The sequence below is a fragment of the Artemia sp. Qi Xiang Cuo genome, chromosome 5 (genome assembly GCF_049724085.1).
Source record: "Artemia sp. Qi Xiang Cuo chromosome 5, ASM4972408v1, whole genome shotgun sequence".
NCBI classification, from domain to species: domain Eukaryota; kingdom Metazoa; phylum Arthropoda; class Branchiopoda; order Anostraca; family Artemiidae; genus Artemia; species Artemia sp. Qi Xiang Cuo.
Window position 1 is genome coordinate 10,679,065 of NC_142798.1, and position 25,203 is coordinate 10,704,267.

The 25,203-nt window shown below is 34.9% G+C and overlaps 1 protein-coding gene across 1 annotated transcript in view; it reads right to left on the reverse strand.

Moving 5' to 3' along the window:
* Positions 1-905: 905 nt before the first annotated feature.
* The window catches only part of ScsbetaG (Succinyl-coenzyme A synthetase beta subunit, GDP-forming), a 36,938-nt gene continuing 12,640 nt past the window's right edge, over positions 906-25,203 (reverse strand). The window contains exons 3-9 of the mRNA XM_089089334.1: positions 23,369-23,468; positions 20,437-20,589; positions 18,068-18,248; positions 9,359-9,617; positions 7,421-7,555; positions 3,773-3,901; positions 906-1,101 (exon numbers count right to left, since the gene is read on the reverse strand). Coding sequence (XP_088945460.1) covers positions 989-1,101; positions 3,773-3,901; positions 7,421-7,555; positions 9,359-9,617; positions 18,068-18,248; positions 20,437-20,589; positions 23,369-23,468 — 1,070 coding nt within the window. The 3' untranslated portion in view covers positions 906-988. The remainder of the gene's footprint in view (positions 1,102-3,772; positions 3,902-7,420; positions 7,556-9,358; positions 9,618-18,067; positions 18,249-20,436; positions 20,590-23,368; positions 23,469-25,203) is intronic.

The following is a 25,203-nucleotide window of genomic DNA, read 5'->3' on the forward strand; positions in this document are numbered from 1 at the left end:
ATATACTTTTTTTTTTTATCGATTCTTATACTCTTGAATTTTTCTGTTTCCAATCTCCCTAATATTTCCACACTGCAACTGTGAATCTTTATCGAACAGTCCTTGGTAACGAACTGTACCAAGGAACAACTCGGCCGAATAGTAACCTAAGCTCAAAGAAAAGATAGCAATTAATACATCCAAAGAATTGGCTTTTCACGCTAGTTCCAAATACGTATATAGAATTCATTACGTTTAATGTTACCCAGCAGAAGCTACGAGGCTGGTAATGTGTGCCTGATTTTCGAAAAAGGGAGAAACACCCCCGAAAAAGTCAAGCAAGCTTAATGAAAACGATACCATTAAATTCAGCATATCATAGAACCCTATAGTAAAGGTTTCCGACGCCTATCTACAAATATACGAAATTTTGTATTTTTTACCAAATTACGGCATTAGATTTGGCATATTTAAGGAACCTCCTGCAGAGGCTTCAAGCTCCTATCTACAAAAATTTGAAATTTTGCTTCTTTCCTTTTTCCCGGAAGAAAATTTACGGATGCGTATTCATTTGTTTTTTCCTCCATTGGGTGGTGGTATTGAACAAATAGCCTTAGAAAATAAGAAGAGGGCTAATTCGAACGGAAGCTATAAGTTCTAATGCCCTTTAAGTGACCAAAAATATTGTGCCACTGAAAAGTGGTGTTGTCTGTCATTTCGTGGCATTAAACTAAAATTTTATCATAAAGAGGAACATGTTGTTATCAATTCAAATTATGAGATAGCCAATCAATTTACAAGTATATTTGGAGTAATAACTTTAAATATACTAATAACTATGTTTGGAGCTTCCTAGTTACATAGGAAGTAATGCCGCAAGGTGACGGATTCGTGTCTGAAAAGTAATGTGTTCCATACATGGTAAATGGTTTAAAATACATACTTTTAATCAACAAATTTCCATAGTCAAGGAATGAATTCAACAGTATCAACTATAACAGAAAAATATTTAAGAAGATATACTGGCGACGGCTTTTTTGGCGGCTTCATCCAAATTTGTAGCTGTTAGAATCGGCAAACCAGATTGGCTGAGAACTTTCTTGGCTTCATCCACATTAGTGCCTACAAAAAACATATATTAAATGGTGAAATAAAGGTATCATAAGGGCAAATAAATAAATATTAGAAGCTGATTATAATTCACCAATACAATTCAAAATGAGAGAGTTTAGAAAGTAATAAATAAACACTAGAATGTGGTTGTAAGGTGGCATAATTCACCCGTAGAATTTGAAATTAAGGTGTTGGAACGTGAAATTAATAAATAATAGACGACGAAATAAAAAATATTAAAAGGTGATCAAAAGGGGGAACAAATAAATATTAGAGTTTGATTGCAAGGTGGCATAATTCACCTTTATAATTCTAAATAAGGGTGTTTAGAAGGTTAAATAAATAAATGCTAGAAAGTGATTGTTATTTCAAATAGATCACCTTTTGTTAGGTGAAAACAGAGTACTAGAAGGTGAAATAAATATATATCAGAAGGTCATTCTTAGGTGAAATAAGTCACCTTCAGAAAGTGAAATAAATTGGCTTGAGAAGGTGAAATACGTAAATATGACAAGATGATTGTCAAGTGAAATAATTCACTTTTAGAAGTTGAAACATAGATATTACAAGGTACAATGATTAAACATTAAAGATGATTGTCAAGATCTGACAAAAAAATGTAGAGCAAAAATGAAAATGGCAAATGACAATTTTAATACCTGAAATCTGAAAAAAATAAAAATTAATAGCATCAAAAGAAAAAAGGAGAATAGTTTAAATATCCAAAAAGTATTTGTTTTAAGTAAAAAAAGAAAAAAAGTTACTTTTCACAGCTTTATATACTGTTTCAACTGCAGATAAATCCCTTATTATAAATACTTATTATTTGAGATTAACGAATATAGCTCTGGCCTTAAAATAAATTCTAAAAGAATCGTTTTTTTTTAAAAAAATGTGGCGTATTCTGGAGAAAGGGTGTTTTCTATAAATAAAACAGGTTCTTTAAACGTTCATATTGACTATGGAGGGCGTGGAGTGTTCAAGATGCGGCAAGTTACCCTCTAATCTCTTTCGGTCTTCAACAACGACACAACAACTTTTCAATTGCAATCTCTGCTCCGTTTCTACAACCATTCGTCCAATGTGATGAGTCCGGAAGGGGGGGGGGGGTATATAAACTAATACATGAGAGACACAGTACCCTTGTGTATCAGCTTTAAGCAAAAAATTAAGTAGAAGGAGGGAGGGGTCGAAAATGCTGCACCATAACCCCAGACAGAGGTTTCCCTTCAGCCTTTTGGAATACGAAACAGATTATTCTATTACAAGTTTTTTTTCTCACCCTTAGTCTTTAATCCCATCCTCTCCTCTCTCAATCTCAGTCAAAATTCACATTAACCATGGCTCCCACTCAGAATGGTTTTAAAGCGTACAATCTTCCTAAATTTTCAACTAGCCTAGATGATCCTTTTTTCAGCCACATGTGTTTTTAAAGATGCTAAAATATACACTTATGATAAAATATGATAAAAATATGATGATAAAATATACACTTATTCATCAATATATCCTATGTCGCCTTCAAAGTAATACCCCTCAGATCTAATACATTTGTGCCAGTATTTTTTCGAGTCTTCAACGAACATCTAATGCGCGGTTTTTTGGTAATTCCTTGAGCTCTTCCAGCGATGAGCTCTTCTTTGGCTTTGGTTGGTTGGCCTTAGGCCATATGTCATTTTAAAGCTATTTAAAACCATTAAAATAGACGAAAAAACCGCATAGGGACCAATGAGGTCCTCGTAGTGCAAGTGCGGATTTCCTGATGCTCTGTCCTTGGTCATGAGTGCTAAGCGTGGTTGTTGGCAAATCATCTGACACTTCCCACGTTTTTCCCCAGATTCCCTTAGGCACCCATTTGAAGGTGGGTGGGCTTTTGGCTTGTCCTAACGCCCCCGAGCCCTCAGGGTAAGGGTTGCAAGTTCTACCCAGGGGCATATATAAGGTTTTTATGTAAAAGGTGGTCGCATAAACTTCAGAGGGGGCTCATTGGATTGGAAATTGAAAGGTCTAGTGCCCTGTTTAATGGTAAAAAGTGATTGGAGGGCAACCAGTCCCCTCCCCTCGTCCTTCATTTCCCCAAACATATCCAATCAAAATTTTGAGATAGCCATTTGGTCTAGCATATATGAAAAGTCCAGTGAATATGTCTTTGGGGATGAATCCTCCTCCACGGCCATCAGGGCAAGGGCTATAAGTTACATTAGTTGCCCTTTGTTAACATTTAAGGTTTTCATGGAAAGGGTGATTGTATACACTTCAGATTTAGGCCATAACCTGCCTAAGTAAAGAGCGATGTGGGCACAATGTATTATTTATTTATCTTTATTATTATTATTTTTTTTAAATAATAATAAAAAAAAATAATAGGGTCGGCTTGCCAGCGACCCTTCGCATTGTAATTCAGTGTACTAACCATTGCCCAGGACGAATCAAAACAGACGAAAATGCGTGTTTATTTTATATATACAAAAAAAATCGAATTTTTAACGCAAATCTGAGGTTTCAATGTAGAAAAACCTCAAAATTCATTTTCTTGAAACTACTATTTTGCGGGGGCGTATTTCCAATCAGAAAGCGGATCACGGCTGAATAGCGAAAAGTGGTGAATCAACGGGTGACTAAGTAAAATAAATAGAACTACCACTAATTTCAAATAAACTACATTAAAAGTTTATTTTACCTTCTAATCGAACAACCAACGGTACTTTTAAATTTATGTTCTTAGATGCGTTGACAATTCCGTTAGCAATCGTAGCACAGTTGACAATTCCCCCAAAGACGTTGACCAACAAAGCCTTGACATTCTTATCTAGGGACAATTAACAAAAAATATTAATTATAGACAGAGAAGACACCATTAATTATAGACACCATTTGCAGCTGTATAATAATTTGCCATGTCTGTTAACTATAGCTACGTCATACTCGTATGACGTCATATGGTAGAGACCTGAAGCTAGTTTCTGGCAAGGGAAGCTCTGTATTTTTCGTCATATAGTAGGTAGCATAATTGGTAATTTCACTAAGGATCTTGACAAAATTCTTGTAAATCTTATCAGGGGTCAATAAATAGAACATACAAGCCATAGAAAAACAGAAGATTGGGAACATTACACATTGTAGCGTAAAACGAAAATAACTAACTTAAATGCACCTTCCGGATAATAATACAATTCGCTTTTTATGTTTTAGTGTATTTTAATGAAGTGTTCAAAGTTGGCCTTCAAAAAGGGCATCATTGTTTTGTTTATTATTCATTTCCCATGCCATTTTGACAACAGCCAGATAATCACTGTCCGAGCCCGAATAATTCCGAAAATTATTTTTGGGTGTCAGAGCAATGACATTCCTGGTAATATCAGCACACAACAGAACCAGTATTTGCAATTAATTTGTATAAATCAATATTTGTTAATTAAATAATCGATTTAGACAATGACATCCATTGGGGGGAGGGGTTCAAGGGGCATTTTTAAACTCTCCCTAGATCTTTAGAAATAACTTTTTTGGGCGGGGGGGGGGGTCACTTTCGTTAAAAATGTCTTTTTTGGTATTTTCATGGAAAAAGACGACAAAATTACCTTTCCAAGATCCTGGAAAATACGGGTATAGGCGTTTCCCAATATAACCCCCCCCCCCCCATATTACACCTAGATAGATAATTTCGGAGACCACACTGCCTTTCCATGACGATAAAATAACAATTCAAAATAGAGAAAAAATCCTTTTTAAATAGACAGTGTATAATAAATTTCACAAAAAATACCAGTTATTTCGGTCACATATACAGTGACCGTCCTCAGTAGTAAAATTATAGACTGTCTATTAAAAAAGGATTTTATCCCTATTTTGAATTGTTATTTTACACCTAGATAATTCCGAATGTTCATCAGAAGGGAAATTGAAAGTTCTACTCACCTGTTTAAATCAGAGGCAGTGCTATAGCGTTGCCATAAAAGTAATATTTATTTATTTTTTACCAGAGGCACTTCATATGGAAGGGGTGGTCGTATAAACTTCGGAGAGGGCTCATTCGATTGCAAATTAAAGTTTTAGTGAAAGTTTAAAGTTTAGTGCAAATTAAAGTTTTAGATTCAAAAGCGATTGGAGGGCAACAAGCCACCCCAGGCCTTTTTCCCCCAAACGCATCCGATCAGAATTTTGAGATAGCCATTTGGTTCTAAATTACTCCAAAGGTCACATACTATGCTCCGGGTTTGACAAACCCCCTTCCAGCCTCCGGGGCAAGGGCTGTAAGGTATGCAAATTACTCATTGTTAAGATATGAGGTTTTATGGGAAGGGTGGTCGAGTAAACTTTAGAGGGGCTCATTGAATAGGAAATCGAAAGTTCCAGTGCCCTTTTGAAGATCTTTGTTTTTATGTTTTAGTGTATTTTAATGAAGTGTTTAAAAGCATCCATTGGGGGGTCAAGGGGCATTTTCGCCCCCTCCCTACATTTTTTGCCCCTCTCCTAGATTTTGAGAAATAACTTTTTTTTTGGTGGGAGGGGTGCAATTTTTGGTAAAAATGTCTTTTTTTGGTGTTTTCATGGAAAAAGACTACAAAATCTTCTCACGGGTTTAGGCGGTTTTCCGCCAAAAATCCCCCCCCCCCATAGTACCCATGAATAATTCCAGATGTTCATTAGAAGGGAAATTGAAAGTTCTACTCACCTGTATAAGTCAGAGGCAATGCTATAGTGTTGCCATAAAAGTATTAATATTATTTTTCAGAGGTGCTTCGTATAGAAGGGGTGGTCCTAAAAACTTCGGAGGGGGCTCATTCAATTGCACATTAAGTTCTGGCACCCTTTATAAGATTCAAAAGTGATTGGAGGGCAACAAGCCATCTCCCTACCGTTTTCCCCCCAAACGCATCCGATCAGAATTTTGAGATAGCCGTTTGGTTCAAAATTACTCCAAATGTCACGTGCTATGCCTCCGGGTTTGATAAACCCCCTTCCAACCTTCGGGGCAAGGGCTGTAAGCAATGCAAGTTGCGCATTGTTAAGATATAAGGCTTTTATGGGAAGGGTGGTCGAATAAATTTTGGAGGGGCTCAGTCAATACGAAATCGAAAGTTCCAGTGCCCTTTTGAAGATTTAGACTGCTTTTCAACCAGTTACTACCGAATGAGTTGTTACCAACTACAGTGTTTTAAAAAAGTTTCTTTCCAGTTTCTCGTGTTTTAGCAGTGGTTTTTAAAGACTTATGACAATAAGTCCGATTTTCGTATGAAGAGTGAGGTTTTGAGGGGGGTAGCCCCCTCATATGCATAATTTTTGATAGTGTAAAGTTTTAATGTTACTTCTTGCTTTCAGCTTAAAATTTTTTTTTTAATTTAATTTCTTATTGTTTTTCATCATCCCCAGGCTTAATCAAGATATGATGCGGGCTACCAGGCCAATAAACACACGATTTATTGCTGTTAAAGTGTATGTACCAACACTTGTAAATGGGTAATGGTAAATGTAAATAGCTTCCCACTTTTTCAGTTTTATGCTTGAGAATTCAAATATTGGATTGTTAGTAAAATTTTGGACAAGATTTGATTGTTTAGTCAAAATTTCAGAAGAACAGTAGTTCTGATGAATAAGTTCTTAATAATAATATTATTAAAGTAATTCGGGCGGACGAAGACAGGTATTATTGTTGATGTGGATGGAAGTTCCACCTGACTTGGTCTTCTACGTGGCCTAAGCTATCACGAACTTCACAATAGTGTTCTCTGATTTTGAAATACTTTGTATATGTATGTTTAAGCACATTTAAACATTTTATATAGGAAAAGAGGAAAATTACCAATTAGAATCTGTGATAACAAAGCTCCTGGTAGTACTTATCACCCCCTCTCCCGTCCCCGAAGAGTTTCTTGGCAAGGCCCCTAATGCCCTCTGTGCCGCTAGGCATGTGAATACAATATTTATCGCATTTACACGCAATAGAAAAGATTGTAGCAATGAGAGTGGTACTATTATCCCCCCCCCCCCCCCCAGGACCAATAATAAAGGTGTAGACCAAAAATATTCCCGAGAATCAAGAGGGGTTAGATATCAATTTCTTCCTCCCCCTCCTTCCCAAAATTTTTAAGAAATAAGACGCAACTCAGCTTAATCAAATGAAGCTTTAAATAAATATAAGAAAAGTTTTGTGTAATGAAAAGGGGGGTATCTCCCCGCAACACCCTTATCCAGGCTTAGTCTAAATGAAGGGAAATGATAGATTAACTCCTGTCCTTCCCCCAGACCCTTCCCTATATCTATCTGGAGGCTCATGAAGATTTAGACTTAAAAAATACCAAATTACCGAGAAAAAGAAAGAAATTACCTGAAGTGAGAATTTGAAAGGCTTGTTGAACTTGCTGTTCTTGAACAGTACCACCAACATCTAAAAAGTTGGCTGGTTCTCCGCCGTATAATTTAATTATGTCCATGGTTGCCATTGCCAATCCTGCTCCATTCACTGAAATTCAAACAATAAGTGAACATTTTTGGGTGTTAAAAAACACTTATTTCATTGGCGAAAATTCATCGATGAAGAAATACAATTTTTAAAGTTGATTGTGTAAAATCGTCTCTATCATTAAGACTTATTGAAATTACTTATCAATAAGACTTTTCTAACTTACAAATCAACCTTAGATGAGATCAACGCCACATGTGGATAAATTTGGAGTAGGACCCCCCATTTCGTCACCATCATCAATAACTACAAATTATTTAGGATGTAATTAAGCAGCTTTCAGGAGAAGAGACAAAGAACCTTGGTTGATTGTTAAAAAAACACCGTTTTTTAGGGCTTTTTGCATAAACATTCGTCTACGTATCCAAAAATAACTATTCTGATCATTAAATTGAGTCTTGATGAGGTTGGCACCAGATATGGACTAGCTTGGAATACTCCTAATTTTCCTCACCATCATCAATATAAACAAATTATTTAGGATGTAATTAAGCAGCTTTCAGGAGAAGAGACAAAGAACCTTGGTTGATTGTTAAAAAAAACACCGTTTTTTAGGGCTTGGTGCATAAACATTTGTCTACGTATCCAAAAATAACTATTCTGATCATTAAATTGAGTCTTGATGAGGTTGGCACCAGATATGGACTAGCTTGGAATACTCCTAATTTTCCTCACCATCATCAATAGAAACAAATTATTTAGGATGTAATTAACCAGCTTTCAGGAGAAGAGACAAAGAACCTTGGTTGATTGTTAAAAAAAACACCGTTTTTTAGGGCTTGGTGCATAAACATTTGTCTACGTATCCAAAAATAACTATTCTGATCATTAAATTGAGTCTTGATGAGGTTGGCACCAGATATGGACTAGCTTGGAATACTCCTAATTTTCCACACCATCATCAATAGAAACAAATTATTTAGGATAAATTTGACACTTTACTTGAAAAACAGACAAGAAACTTAATTTATCGTTAAAGAAACACCGTTTAAAATTTCAGAACACCATTTGAAAATAAGAAACATCGTAACACCGTCGTTAAGAACCATTTTCTAATAATTGGTACGATCTGTATCGCAAATCAGTTTGCCAACTATACAGTGCTTCTTTTTATTTTCAACTACCTTTTTGTGGTCACATATTCGATAAAAAGCTAAACCTTACTTCCAACAGAGGGTTAATCTCATTTGTTTCAACGAGATTTGTTGCTGAAACATTTTATAAATAAGAAAGATTTTATCCTAACATTATTCTCGGTCAAAAGTTGGTGTCCTATGATAATAAAGTTGTTAGTTGCTAAGAGCATGGATTTTGGAGGTTAGAATTGAATGTCATATTTGCTACTTATGCAACGCGGATCCGAGTTGAAAATCCCTTTTTGCCTTGAAAACTTCAAAATCCCGAGTTGAAAACTCCACGCATTAGATTCGGAAAATATTAAAAATACAAAACTCGAAAATATTAGAAACATACAACAGTGTCTTTAGGCAACAACGATTCAGTCGATTTTTTTTTTAGAAAACAAATGTTGACCCTAAAGTTTAAATAGTCAAAGTTCAATGATAACAAACAATGTTAATAACCATATTGCTTAAAATAGCCATATTGCCCTATGTATTCTTTTTTGCCAGACGACGCGTCATTTGAGATGCATAGCGATATTTGTATACTTGAAAAAATTCAGTAAAATGGATTGCAAGTTTGAAGTTACATCAAAAATCATTTTTTCTTCTTATCTGAAATTCTTCGACGAACATCTCCGTCAATAAATCAAGATTTTATCAAATGATATTAGGAACATACCAAGACAGCCAATATTTCCATCCATTCCAATATAATTCAAATTATATTTGTTAGCCTCCACCTCCCTTGGATCGCTTTCTGTTGTATCCTCCATGTCAAATATCTCTTTTTGTCGAAATTTGGCATTATCATCAAAGCCCAACTTTGCGTCAACGCTGACAACATTGCCCTCTGGTGTCTCAGCTAAAGGATTGATCTCTAGTTGGATAGCATCTACCGTTTTAAAGAGCTCCCATAATTTTAAGACTTCATTGGCCGCCTAAAATAAATATTATGATAACATAGATGTCACGGGAGGGCTGTAATTTCACCAGCACTATTTTATTAATGACATTTTTTTCTATAATCAATTGTCGCCAGTCATCAGCAAGTTTTTTGAAATTTAGTTGTTCACTAAGAGCATCTATTAAGGCTACTTAAATCTTGGTATTGGCAAAATATCACAGTGAATGGGCCTTAAGGTATATCTAGCTATAAATCGCACCAAAAGGACAACATGTTTATATTAGATTTACTTAATATATATATATATATATATATATATATATATATTCACCTATATTCGATTCACTATTATCAGATGTATCCTTTCACTGAGCTAGAAATTTTTATATTACTGAAACTCTTTCTTCGAGAAGGATCTAAACTTGCTTTAAAAATAGGAAAATTATACTTTTTTCAAAGGTTTTCAAAAAACCAACAAATTGACAGTGCATTTTCAATATAAAAATTCATGTGCAACAAATTTAAAAATATAATTCGACAGATGTACAGAGTTGATTTACAGCTAGTGAATAACATCAATATTCCCACCTTGCGCTGAAACATTAATATCCTTGGAGAACCAAAAAAAAAAGAAACAACATACTAAAGTTTCATAGGGAACATAAGCCTTAAGGGAAAGTATGTGCAATTAAATATTAGACATATCATTTACGTAGAAGTTGTCCGTTTTCTAAATCACCAGTGTAATTATTGTAAGTTTTATTGTAATTATTACTGTAAGTATTATTGTGTTTTACTGTTAAGTTTTACTTAACAGTGCAGATTATTGTTTTTCTTATTTTCGTAATTTTTTGAGGGGGGGGGGGGTTGTTTGATTATTCCTCCTGTATATCACGCAAGGGCATTTGAGGGGATGTGTATGTTAAGTTTGATATTAATAATTGATTAAATAAGTAAAATAAATAAATAAATAATAAGAATGCTTTTCAAATTTCGGTAAACTTCATACTTTTTTTTAGTAGACGGCAGACTTGAGTAGTCAAACTATCTTCGTTTAAAGTTAAAACCCCGCTTTTAGATGCAGGGAACTGGTACATATCTTCACTGTTTGCAGAAAAAAATGGCTATTAAACGTGCTATAGCAGCTTTTTTAAAAATAAAAATCAGGAATAAAAGTAGCTCTTGAGACTGAGCTTGGAAGAAGTACACACCTAACCTTAATGAGTTTAAAAAATGAGAAGCTTTTTATCCCTGTGAAATATAATTTTCGTGGTTGTAGCGGTAGCCACAACCTAGTATGGAACGATCCACGCCCATTAATTCTATTTCCACGCCCATTAGTATGAAACGAACCACGCCTATAATCAATTAATTATGGAACGAACCCAAAATTAACTATTTTGAAAACAAATCGGATGGAAATAATAAGTACACGATTGGAACCACCATAGACAAAAACCCTATATACAAAATTTACAGTCCTATCGCTTAAACAGCAAGGAAAATCACTATTTTTTCATGGGAAGCACTGATGTGTCCTCTTTTTTTTGTTTTTTTAATATAATATACTAGAGGATCCATCTAATGTGTCAAATGTAAACTGAAAGATTGCTAAAAGAGAGAAGAAAATAGCAAACTGGGGAACTCAAAACCACAAAAAAAGAAAAGGCAATCACAGAGAAAACTAATAATAATAATAAAAAAAAACAAGAAAAAGCATGCATCAACTTCTCAAAAAAAAAGAAAACACAAAACAAACAGAAAAGAGCAAAAAACGGATTCAAATCTTCATTCTTTCAAATAATTTCAGCAGGTTTCCCGACAATAAGAAACTAGGTTTTTTTCTAAAAAAAATAACTATTTTCCTACATTTCTCCAAGAGTAGAAACTCCTTTGTCCACACAGTAACCTAAAAACAAAATATTTCTACGACTTGACACCGTATTTTGAGAATTTGAGGAAAACTCTTTTGAGTTTAGAGGATATAATTTTTTCATTTACAAAAACATTGGTTCTTCAAATATGTAAAACTAAAAAAAAGACATGCTTTATGATCACAACTCTCACCTTCTTCTTCTTCTATTTAACAGCAGGCGGGCTTTTCAGTAAAACTATTTAGCCCTTTTCCTTCTGCTTCACTCTGTGGGCTACAGAGCTACTGGCTTGATTGCCTCATATTTATTAGATATATTCAGATATCTTTCAGCAGATCTTTTGACTCTAGGAGTTCAAATATAAGATGATAGATGTCGATTTCAATGCTCTGTGTGCAGGTATAGTTGGCTAGGCTCTTGACTGATAGTGGGATTTTGTGGTGTTTGAAGTATTTTAACAGTTTAGAAAGCAAGGTATGTTGTGCAGACGTCAGCATATTACATTCAAATAGGCAATGGTCAATTGTTTCATTATTCATATTACAATGCCTGCAAAGAGGGGACAGGGAATTGAACCGCTTGAATTAGAAATCTTATATGAGAATGCAAGGAAATTTAGTCCATTTGTTCCAGAACGAATTCTATGATAAATTTTAGAAAGATACTTATTGGGAAAGGGGGAAAGGATAGGATTAATCTTATTAAAATTAATATCTGATAGCCTCCATCGGTAAATATCTCTAATTGGGATTGGTCTCCCACTTGGCTGGTCAATATTTATAGCATTTTTTGCTATTTCATCAACCTGATGATTACCACTTATGCCAGAGTGGCTAGGAATGTACTGAAAGTAAGTCTTTATGCCACTTGAAGCAAGATTATCAATAATACTGAGACAATGATAAGTGTCAATGTCCAACTTATATTGAGGAGCTGAGGCCAGCAACTTAAGGCTTGATAAAGAGTCGGAATAGATGATAATATTATTCAATTTTTCAATCAAAGATTGGTTTTGCTTAAGGTGTTCTAATGCCATGATTATGGCATTTAACTCAACAGACATTATAGATAAATTATTAAATAATCTCTCGCCCATTGCAATTTTCAGGTGAGGAAGGAAAACACCACTTGCAACCTTCTCATTCATTTTTGACCCATCAACAAACATTTGGAAGTGATTTTTATAGGTAATTGTATTAAGTTCTGTAATTTTTTTCTGGACAAAAGCAATGGGGGTTAAATCTTTATTCCAATTTGAAAATTCAGTATTTATTATGGGAAATGACCAATTCCATGGAGGGGATTGGGGGAAAGTAGGTGCAATTGACTTTGCTGGTACATTGAACTTCTTTTGAATATTGGCATACTCATCTGCAATAGCTCTATACATGGCTGGATTTCTTAACCAATTATGTAATATGTGTGAGCTATTTGATTCAATTTTTGTAAGATGTTTTATCAAGAGAAAGCTACGTCTCTCCCTTATTGTTGTTAATCCACTCTCCATAAGCAGAAACTTGGTGCTTGTGGGTTTCCTAAGACCAAATATGAGACGTATTATATCATTTTGTGTTGTTTCAATTTTTTGCATCTGGGTCTTTGCACATGCACCATATACAATGAGCCCATAATCAATATGGGGTCTTATATGTGATTTATAAAACTGGAGTAAGGTTTTCTCCTTACCATCCCAGGGTGTGGAAAGAAGTCTTTTTAGTATATTTGCTTTTCTATAACATTTTTTTATTGTGTTTGAAATGTGGAGGTGGAAATTAAGTTTTTGGTCAAGCATGAGACCTAGGTAATTAATATTATTATCTTCTGGAATGGTTGTTTTATTTAGAGTTAGTTTTGCATTAACATGGTTTCGCTTCCTGTGAAATTGGATTATTTTTGACTTGGTGGGTGCAATGGGTAAATCTGAATGTTGAGAGAATTTTTCAAACTGGAAAAGTGACTTTTGCAGATTTGACTGTGCTATCTGAAAGGTGTTGCCAGATGATCATAGCACCAGATCATCAGCATATTGTAGATTCGTGTGGGGTAGGTTCATGTCCCAGAGATATAGGGCAAATAAGAGGCAACTGAGGACTGCTCCCTGAGGTAGGCCTTTGGATATTGTCTTTTGGGGTGAAGAGGCTGAACCAACACAAACAATGAAACTTCGCACTTCTATGAAGGATTTAATAAAGGATACTAGCTTGGGAGGTACTCCAAGGTTTGCAAGTTTATTTAAAAGGATTTGGTGGTTCACATTGTCATATGCTCCTTCAAAATCAAGGAAAGCTGCCACTAGGATATTATTTTTTCAGAAAGATTCATTTATTGCATTTGTTAGCAAAATGAAAGCATCTGTTGAGGAGTGGTATTTCCTGAATCCAGTTTGAGTGTGTGGGATCATGTTATTTTTCTCAACAAACCAGAGGAGTCTGTGATAAATCATTTTCTCCATTATTTTCCCCATCACAGGTGTAATCATTATGGGCCTATAAGACTCAGGGTTATCTTTAGGTTTATTTTTCTTTCGGATTGGTAGGAGGGACGAACATTTCCATATATTGGGGAACCTAGAGGATGCCCAAGCGTGATTATAACAATTTAGCAGTTCTTGTTTGTATGAAGGTGTGAGATTCTTTATCCATGTGGGGTGTATATTGTCATAGCTGCTGCTAGTTTTGGACCTAATATGATGTATTGCATTATTCAATTCCTGGATTGAAAATGGATTAGTTATGTACTCGGATCCTGGGCGTGGTTGGTAACTAGGGTTCATAGGAATTGTGGACAGATTGCTTTGATTGTTTGATGTTAGCTTATTAACAAAAAGAGTTGCAAATAGGTTAGCCTTTTCAATATCATTGTCATAATGGGTATTATTATGTATAAGCTCATACAGGAGTGGGTTGGGAGAAGTCTTTTTCCCGCATATGTGGCTTATGACTTTATGTATAATTGGCTCATGCGTTTCTCTGGAGAGATTATTTGCAAAATTATTCCAGTATTTATATTTAGCATCTATTATAGTCCTTTTTAGATTAGATTCTGCTTGTAATTTTTTTAAATATGTAGTAGGTGTTGGTTTTTTTATGAATTCTGTCCTACCTGCCTTTTTTATCTTCCATTTATTTAGGCACTCATTTGTCCACCATGCTTTAGGAATTTGTTTAGGGAATGTTTTCTTAGGTGTTGTCCTGGGGATAGTATGATTAGCTGTATTTATTAGTAAAGATGTCAAGGCTTCAGCATGTGTGTCAACTGTTGTATTAGAGATGCATGAACTTTTGGTGAAACTTGTAATTTCATCATTTAGCTTATTTTGGAAAATAGACCAATTTGCTTTAGTGTTGATATATTTGGAGGTATGAGATGAAGTTTCAGCAGGTTCATTTAGGGAGCAAACTATAGCAAAGTGGTCTGTACATAGACTATCAATTTTATTTATGTAAATTTTATTCAAAAAATTTAATGACACAATTTGTAGGTCAATTGTGGAGAATTTGGCACTTTTGGGGTTAAAATATGTATTTAGGTTTGGAGGGGTAGCAACAGCTAATTCATTATTATTTGAAGTCATATGCTCAATAAATTTACCAGCTTTATTTGCTGGTTTATTCCCCCACAAAAGGCTGTGGGCATTGAAATCACCACAAATAATGATGTTTTTTAACATATTAGAATTATTTATATAATTAAAGAAATCCTTGGCATCTGAAGTTTGGCCATTAGGGTTATAAAAGCTTATTATGTAGGTTTTTAAATTATTCAGCCAAACACTTATACCAATTACATCAACATCATTTTCAAAATCTGGAAAATTGATGCCACAAAATTTTATATTATTATTAACTAATAAAGCTACACCACCTCCTTTTCTCTCTGAAGATCTATCCTTTCTCAGGATAGTGTATCCCAGAGACTTAATTTGTTGATTTTGGGTTAAATGAGTTTCCTGGAGGCAAGCAATATTAATTGAATTATTATTCATAAATGATATTAGTTCATTTAGCTTATTTTCTGTGAGTGATCTTACATTCCATTGGAGTATTGATAAATGTTGTTTTATTGATTTATTCTTCATATGACTGTGTATCAATGTTCAGCTTTGTTAACAGTAAAGCAAGATTTTTTTTTGCTTGAATGAGCATATCATCTGGGATGTAGATTTTTTACAATTCTGCAATAATTTTTGTTTTCTGTACTTGATGTATGTTCATGGCCTGAACTGCATTACAGTTTAGAATGAATAAGCATATATTTGGGGATTGCATTTTTGGTAGTGCATCCTGTTTGTTAGTTAAGGGATTGATTCCTGGTAGTGTTTCTGGTTTGTTTCTTCTTGGGAGGGAGGGCCAGGCTGGCCTCATCTCACCGGAAAACAAGGCTTGCTGGCTTGGTGATTCCTTCTGATTGGGATTTGAGCTAGGGGGCTGAGAAGATATTGTTTTATATGGGGTGCTTGATGCATTTGGGGCATTTGACTTGGGGGTTTTGGTTGGTTTCATTACAGACTTTATTTGGTATTGTTGGGTAGCATTTGCTTCCATTGCAGCAAAGGGGTATGGGATGGCCTTCTCTGTTGATATTTGGAGTGTTAGAGCTCTTTTCTTGTATGCAGGGCATAATGATTTATTTGTAGATTCATGTGGGCCTTTGCAATTGATGCATGTAGGCTGGGTGTTTTTGCAAGTTGTCAGCTCTTTAGGATGGAAAGATTTACAATTACTACACTCTTGGAGAATTTCATTGCATTTGTTTGTCGTGTGTCCCAGTTTGAAACACTTCTGACACTGAATAGGCTTAGGTTTGTATTCCTTGTGTGGTTTGATTTGCCCAAATAGGAATAATTTTTCTGGGATATCAATTTTATCCTTTAGTGTGAATAAGAAGGATCTACTAGTTTTTAGGCCAGTAGAGTTAGGTTTTCCAAGTTGGGTAACATCCTCAACTGGGATTGTGTTTCCAGCCCTATCTGAGAGGCCTTCTTTTAATTCCTGAGTAGATATCTCTGGGGGAACATTATAAACTACAATTTTTGTTGGTGATTTTTTTGGGTTCCAATTAGATGCAATAATTGGGATATTCAGAAGGGATTTAAGGTTAATTATTGTATCTGCTGATTTCTGATCTTCTACAGCTATTAGCAGAGATCCATCACGGTTAATGTTAAGAGAGAACATTGATTTTAGCAATTTCAAAATTGCAACTCTTATTGCAGTGATCATTTTTATTTCAAAGGGGGTAGTGGGAGTAATTTTAAGGTAAATTCGTAAGTTTTTGGAGGGAGGATCTTGGGCAGGGAGAGGGAAATGCTTTTAATTGGGGAGATTTTTTTCCTTTTTTAGAGCTTCTAGAGAGGACCTCTTGAAACCCATTATCATCATTTATGGTTGCATTAGGACCTACAGTTATCATTGTCCTATTCTCCGAATCGGAGCCATCATTAGAACTTTCAGATAATGTGCTTGACCAGCCAGGATGGGTATCTTTGACTAAGGAATTTTATTGGGGATCTGGGAGTACGTTTTTTTTTGGAGGACTTCTGAAAATTACCTGTTTTAAAAAGCTTTAAGCACAAATATAAAACAAAAACAGAAAGGAGAAAAATATTATATAAAAAGATATGCACAATAATCTGGGGGGGATAAAAACCACAGTATAGCCCTGAGGATAACTTGAGCAGGAGCTGTTTGGTACAACTACTGATTAGAAGCGATAATAATCAAGAAAATATATTTTGATTTTCTTGTACGGTTGCTGTTGTTGTTGTTGACCAAAACATGGTTCTTATTGAGTCTTCTTGTTCTTCCTTTGTAGTGTTTATAAACAGACTAATCTTTCTAGAAAGTAGTTAACTGAGTAGCTTATGGAGAAAACAAAATTATCGCATGCCCCGGAACTGTGACGCAATACAATAGAACTTCACTGATAAAAAAGGGATTCAACCCCAAGTTATCGAGCAGTTTGGGGTATACGGACTTTATACTTCTATTAAATACTTTAAATACTCAGACTTCTTATACAAGAGGACACAAAAATATCACTGAATCCAACTTATCGAGGTTCCATTGTATAATCACAGACTGAAATTCCTGGGTGACATACCTAAATAATATTTGACCATTTAAATGATCTCACTGTCATTTTAAATAACTTAAAAATAAAACTCAAGTGTGGAAAATACCTTAATAAAAAAAAGACTATATTACAAAATATAACAAATACAAAGGATGGTTTTTCCACATATCAAACCTGTTTTCATGCTCGCCTTCCGCTATTAAAAATAAATCCGGTTTGGGAGGGGGGAGGTAAAGCTCTCGTCTACGGCGGAAGCAAGGTTGAGAAGATTAGGCCAAGGGGTACCGATGAAAAATGATAGGCTGTCAAAGATTAATCTTTTTGGAAATCTGGAAAGGGGTAAACAAAATACAGCACGTCCGTGAAAAGGGTAGGAAAACGCCAAAAGAAAAATATATAGAGCTTTATTAGAAGAAAAAAAAAGGAATGACGCTCCGAATAGAGGGAGGTAGAGGAGAAGCGTATGCAGCTGTGTTCATTTCAGGCAGCCTCATTGCGATTAATTGCTAATAGTAATGTCTTCAATTAATATCACCTTTTTCTTAGCTTCTCCTTTGAATTCTAAGAATTCTGCAACCTCTTCAGCAGTTTTTTGTGGTACACCCTCAAATATGTCAATAGGCACTGTTTTTATAAGGTGAGGGGTTTTTTCAGCGACATCTTCGATATCGGTGCCACCAGCCGGTGATGCAACTAAAACAGGACCGTTGTGCTCCCTGCAACCAAAGAATATGGTAACAAGTCCCAAATAAATAAAAGCAAAGTCAATAAAAATCAAATCAAAAAGAAATAAATCAATTAGCCAGCGAACAAATAAAAAAAAAAGAATTTTGAAATGGATAACATTTTCATATGAGGCACCAGGGCCTACCTTACCTTATTAACTCCAGAACCAGGAATTGTATATAGGGCGTATACGAAGCCTCGCCGCACATCTCATAGCTGAACAACCACCGTGACGTCCTCCCACTTTTGTTGAAGAAACAGCCACACTCTTCCCAGATCCTGGTCATGCTACGGTTTGTCTTGGTGACCCTTTTTTGCACTTCTCCTCGGCGCACCACTTATCGAAACCCTGTCCTCTCAGATAAAGGGTCTCAAGTTAACAGCACTAATCACTCACCTAGACGGCCGTTAACATGCTAATAATTATAAATCCTATGATTTCGAACGAAACAGCTTTTGGTAGATTTCTTTTTCAGTGAGTTAAAAAGTACGAAAAAAGAATATAAAGAAACCAGTAATTTGTTCTAAATTTTTCGCATTTTTCTCCTTTTTTTCTCTTTTCTACGGGCTGAAAATCATCCTCGTTTCGGTATCTTAATAATTTTTATGGTTTTTCGTATATTATCAAAAGTCATGTACAGCCAATCTGGTCTTAGAACGCTTGGGAGTCAATCCTCTGGTATATGAGGGAAGCGGCCAAGGTGCGTCCGTCTCCTACGTTTCAGCGTCAGTGGCTAATGGCTGACCGGTTCGCCCGCGGACTTTATGTTAGTGACCTTTTCCTGCCACGATATGTTTAGGATTAGTAGGATTAGCAGGGGCTAAGGTGGTAATTAGTTGGTAAGACCCTACTATAGGTGCTCATAACATTATTTTAGGGCAATGTGTCCACAGACATGGAGCTTTCAAACAAATACCATTACACACCTGTAGCACCAGAATATTTGACCAATGTCACAAAAATATTGAACTCTATAATCTAAGAAAATATTGAACTCTATAATCTAAGAAAATATTGAACATAATGATCACTAGGGATAAAAAAGCAAAGAAGCCGTTCTGTCCTTCAACTATAAAACATCATAATTTACTATGTTTGTTCCGACTTTTGAAGTTTCAAAGCATTTGGATCCGCCTCTTTGCTATTTTCGTTTCAACCCCCCTTACCATAGTCAACTATAATTTACCATGGTCATGGAACATGGTAAGTGATAGTAAGTACAGGAAAATAGATAGTAGCCTACTGAAAAGTACTTGATAGTAAGCACCTTGATAGTACTTGGTAAAAGCCAGTGTAAAAAAAAAAAAAAAAAAAAATGTGGTCAAAAATCCACGAAAGATAGGCGAAAAAACATACAGCACCAAAGCAACTTAAGAAGGTATAGCTTTCCTTTGAATTCGAAGTTGTCTTTACGAATCAACAGATTATCGAGACACAGAGCGTTGTCAATTCAACTAATTAATTTTGTTTACCTATTTTCACGGTTCACCACGGCAACACTGGCAAAATTGTGACATTGCCCTAAGAGCTTATAATAGGCCCGTTCTTTTGGACTAAGATCTACATCTAATATCCCACATCTTTCTACAGAGATTTCTGTTCTTTTAACTGAACTTTGTTCTAAGATCTTACAGGTCACTGATGTTTAGCAAAAAGTGCGAAAGACACCATCTTTCTGCCATATAGAATAATGATGAGAGAACTTTGATGATATACTCACCATTGTTCTTAGACCGCTGATCAGAGCAGAATGATGAAAGACGTTTGCAAAAGAATGCTATAAGATGTAAGATCTTAGTGATAAGATTTCACTTTTAAGCGTTCTTTGTCAAAAGAGGTAAGATCTTAGCACAAAGATGAGTAAAAGAACGGCCCTAATTTCAAAATAACAAAAAGAAAAAATCTTAGAAAATTTCGATTTTAAGGTATGAATAGACATAAGATGGACCTTGGGAGGAAAAGATCTTTTAATTTTGACGTCCTTGGAATTTTAAATAAACAAGAAAAAGCACAGTGCTGCAAAAAAACAATTTCCCAGACTATTTTTATTGCTAAGTGGCTGACAGTCCCGAGGTGAGGACCCCTCCCAATAGGATATTGGTAACTTGAAAATAAATAAAAGCCAACTTGGTCTACTTTAATACCAAAGCATAAAATACAAAAAATATGTGACCAACCTGTCCATAAGGATGCAAAGATATGTTTCTCTGTGAATGTCTACTGATTCGGCTACCATTACATGATGCACTGGAATGCCTTCTTTAGGAGTTTGTTTTGTTATCAATCGATTTCCAAGCATTTGCTCCACATAATATGCCACTTGCTCTGGACTGTAATGTGCTCTGATTTAGTCAAATATAAATTATTTAGCCTAAGGCTCACACAGTTAGGCTTTGAAAGAAAACACAAAGTTATGTGCGATGCCTGGACTCATAAAAGGACTCATCACAAGTGGACCCTTGTGATGTGATTTATTCCAGGATTGATCACTTTTTGAAAAAGAATGACTAGCATATAAACGTTGTTGGAAAAATATTTCGCAATTTTTGGCGTAAAATTGGCTTCGTAATCAAAAAGAACGGTCGACATTTTTTAAAGGCCGACAGTTCAATTTTTTGTGCAAATCTTCATTGCTGCTTGATGAAATACCCACAAACATGGGATTTTCTGGATATGTTTGAATATGAGGAATTTAATCATAAGGACGAAAGTCCAACGTCCGTGGAATAGTCTGTGGATCAAAGTCAAACTTTTGGGAGGTGTAGAGGCATGGGAAGGTAAAACATGACAAAACTGCATTTTAACCCACTATTTTCAAAATGACTTGAGGGGATTGTCTATACCTATAAAAAGAGGGAGTCGGAATCGCCCTTCCCCTGTGCACAGGTAGAACAATACGGAAAAATATATTTTTGCAAAAGCTAAAAACCTGCAAAAAATATAATTTTGCAAAATATATTTTTGCAAAAAAAACCTCCAACGATTTTTGAGAATCTAAGAATCAGACTAAAAAGAAAAAAAATGCACTTACTTAACTAACTCTATACATTCATTCAGATATTCTCGAAAAATAAGGACAGATCCCAAAATTTAAAAAGTTTTATGGCTACCAATTCCTCTCTTTCATTAAGAAGCCAATTCGACTGAGTTTGTTTCTGCACATCCTTGAACCCATTTCCTATCCAAAAATATACACGAAGACGCGAAATTCTGGATGATTTTTTTTTTCCAATAAAAAATAATACGTTTTGGCTACTGAATACTTCTATCTAACAGTTCATGGTAACAAATAGCAGCTGGCCCAAATAGTAACTGCAACTCTGAAAAACTGAATTTTGACAACAATAAATGCACTAAAAGGATTAGCTTTTTATGCTGACTCCAAATACCTAAAATTAATTTAACTTAGTATTACCCATAAAGAGCCCGTGAAGAAACAACTAAAAATATCTGGGTAATTTTTCAACCAAAAATAATAGAAAAATAGTTCAAGTAAAAATAGCATCATTTTTTTGGGACTCGCGGTTCAAAATAGCGAAACTGGAGTGTTCCATTAAAAAAGACATAGCCTACCCTTTGAAAAATCATCAAAATTAACCACAAAATTTAGTGAAAACTCGACAATCGCCAAAAATAACGAACGTCACTCTTTTTTGCGTAAAATAACAACTGTGTGAACCCCAGGTAAGGGTGAGACTCGTGTACTCTGATATGTATGATTGTACTAGTATTTCAGATTCAAAGAAGAAAAATTCTTTACAGTTCTTTCCATCAAAACCTGCCTTTGCCTTTGTAGATTTTTTTACAAACCTTTAAAATTGTTTCAAATATTACCTGGAAGCAAGCTGAGTTAGTTTGTGATACTCACACTTTTGTAAGGTGTACAAAAACAACAAAGAGATTACTATTCTTCTTCTTTTATAAATGCGTTTTAATTTCAACTGTTTACTTATGTGTTGTATTCTTGCAAACAAGACCCATTATTCATTATTTTTAAAGAGAAAAATAGCCCCACCATTTAAAAACCAGGTTAGGCCTAACAAATACTTTGGCAAATGCTGAGCAAAAATATAACGCCAGTAAAAAAAATATATATATTTTGAGTTAAAACATATTTTAACAAGTAAATCTCTTGCTTCTCCACAGTGTACAAACTCAAATTCAGTCATGAAGGGTCCCACCACCTGAAAACTTCTTCACCCTTTACAAATGAGCTCCCTGAATCCCCTCCCTCCTCTGTGCACTTTTGGAATTCAGATCATACAGGCATCTTCTGAAACTATAACGGGAGAATACCCTTTAAATATTCTAACATACACTGACCTGAAGATAGATTCTAGTGAAGTAGGTTAAGTTATTCTTTTTTCTCCTTTTTTTTTAATGTGGTGGATTGGTGGCACCAAGCGTGAATTCAGGAGAGAGGCCTCAGTCCCTTGCCACCTTCCTTCAAAATCTCAAGATATTTCTTTGCTATATAATTCCTTTGCCCCCTCCCAAAAAAGAAAACAATCCTTCCCACCACCCAAAAACTTCACCTTTTACAAATGAGCTCCCTGAATCCCCTCCCTCCTCTGTGCACTGCAATGATAATTATAGTTGGAAACAGGATTGAAGACGTAATTTGACTCATTTTCCGTTGTAAAAAAAAAATCAAAAAGTAATTACCTCATTTACATGAATATGCCTATATTGTAACAAAGTGGTGCTTTTACCTTTGGCCCAATGTGAAACAAATCTAACAACAAATAATTAATTAAATATGTACTAGGTTAGTGTCAGGGCCGTATCTAGGATTTATTTTCGGGGAGAGGGGGGGGGGGTTACAAAACGTTTTTTCTGGGGGTGGGTTACAAAAAAGGAATTTAAACAAACACATAAAAACACATCAAAAATTCGTTTATATTCATTTTTGTGACGCTTGTATGAGTCAGACAAACATTTCGGGGGGGGGGGGGGGGGCAAACCCCCTAGCTCTCCTGGGTATGGCCTTGGTAGTGTACACAAGTTCAATGTGTGATATTTTCTAATTATCTATATATTTTATAAAAAATCGACTGATTTATTAGTTGATCTTAGTTCATTTTGGCATATTTACCATGTCAGACTTACTCTTTTGTAAGGTGTACGCCTCCTTTAAATCCAGTATTGAAGTGGCCCAATCCTCTACCACCAGCCAAAACTTGAGCTTTTACCACGTATTCTTTTGCATCTAAACATAAAATAAGTGATTCAGGGGGCAAACAATAAGAAACAAATTTAATGATACATAACGATACTAGTGATTCAGGGTGAAAGTAATGTTAGATATCTAAATATATATTTTACTGACAATCCCTTATACTGGCAATCACTTGGCAATATGGACTGGAGGTTTGATTCCAACTGCTGCAAACTTAGCTGCCAGGCTTGTTACCTGTCCCAGTAAAAAGAGACCCACCAACTGAAATGTCAATTTGACACCCTTGATGTGCCATCATTGCCTCTGGAGGATCTTTACACTTGTTTTATAATTCAACCCATTTATTATACAAAGACTAAAACAAACGTAACAGTTTAAAGTTAAAGGTACTACTTCCAAAATATGGAAGTACCATATTTTAGAAGAAGGGGAAAAATATGTTTGTTCCAAAATATGTTGTAGCTAGCATTAACTTAGGCTAATCTGAATTTTCCAGCCAATCAGAAATTTCTATGACGTCCCAGTAAAAAGAGACCCACCAACCGAAACGTCAATATGACACCCTATGTGCCATCATTGCCTCTGGAAGATCTCTACCCATGTTTTATTCAACTCATTTATTATACAAACACTAAAACAAACATAGCAATCTAAATTAAAAGATACTACTTTCAAAATGTGTTTTTGTTTGGATATGTAAGGTCAGGACACATATTTTCTCCATGTTCCTATCTGGTCTTGTAATAGTTATATCTCCAAACATTACAGAGTTTTTGAAATATACAATAAGATGGATGTATTAGTAGACAGATTCAGAGAGTGATTTGAATTAGTTGTAGATTTTCCATTGGATTGTATTACCAATTTGTGAGCTATTGTTAAGCATTTGCAATGACAAATTTGTTTATTATGTATGGTACTCCATACACTTCTTGTGCATTTTGTATGCATAAAGGGTTCAAATAAATTATGATTATTATATCAGATACTAATTTAGGTGAGGTAATGTAGATCATAAATCAAAAAATTATTTATTGAAGAAATAAAAGATTTTATAAGAAAAAATCAAGTCAATCAAGATTTAGTAATACAATGTATAACAGTTAAAGTAAATCTCGTTGATTTTTTACAACTACTGAATTGAATCTTTACACCATAATCAGTGACAACCGGCTTTTGAAGAAAAAGCACAACCAGACATAGACAATGAAAACCTTTATTGGGTCCAGAATGTATCTCCAGAATCTCCTTATTTGTGAACTTATATTCTAAATACTGTAATGTTCGTGCAATACTGCGTTTTTTAATACAAAATTGTGGAAGAAGAACTCTATGCTTTGTTTGACTCTTAGTTAATGCAGCATTGTGAAGTAATCCGCTTGCTTGTGCTTATATACTCGAGCTTATATTATGCTTTCTATTTGCTTGTGTGTGCTTACATTATACTTTTGTTCTAGGTGATTGGGTTATAAATAAACTATAAATCAAAGAATTTTACAGTTATAATTTATTAGAATGGGTTTTTTAAGCATCAGGAAAAAAATCTAATAGAAGGGAATTGTTAGTCCCTCAACTCAAGACTAAATCAGAATTACAAACTACTAACACCACAAACAGTGCAGTGTTTTCTAGCAGAACTATGAAAATTCAAAATAGCTCATATTGAGTTCAATTTGAATTCATGGAGAATTTGGGTTTTAATTAAAGACCTAGGTTCATTTCAATTCAAATTAAAATTTACTGTAAGCAGTCACTTTTTTTTTAA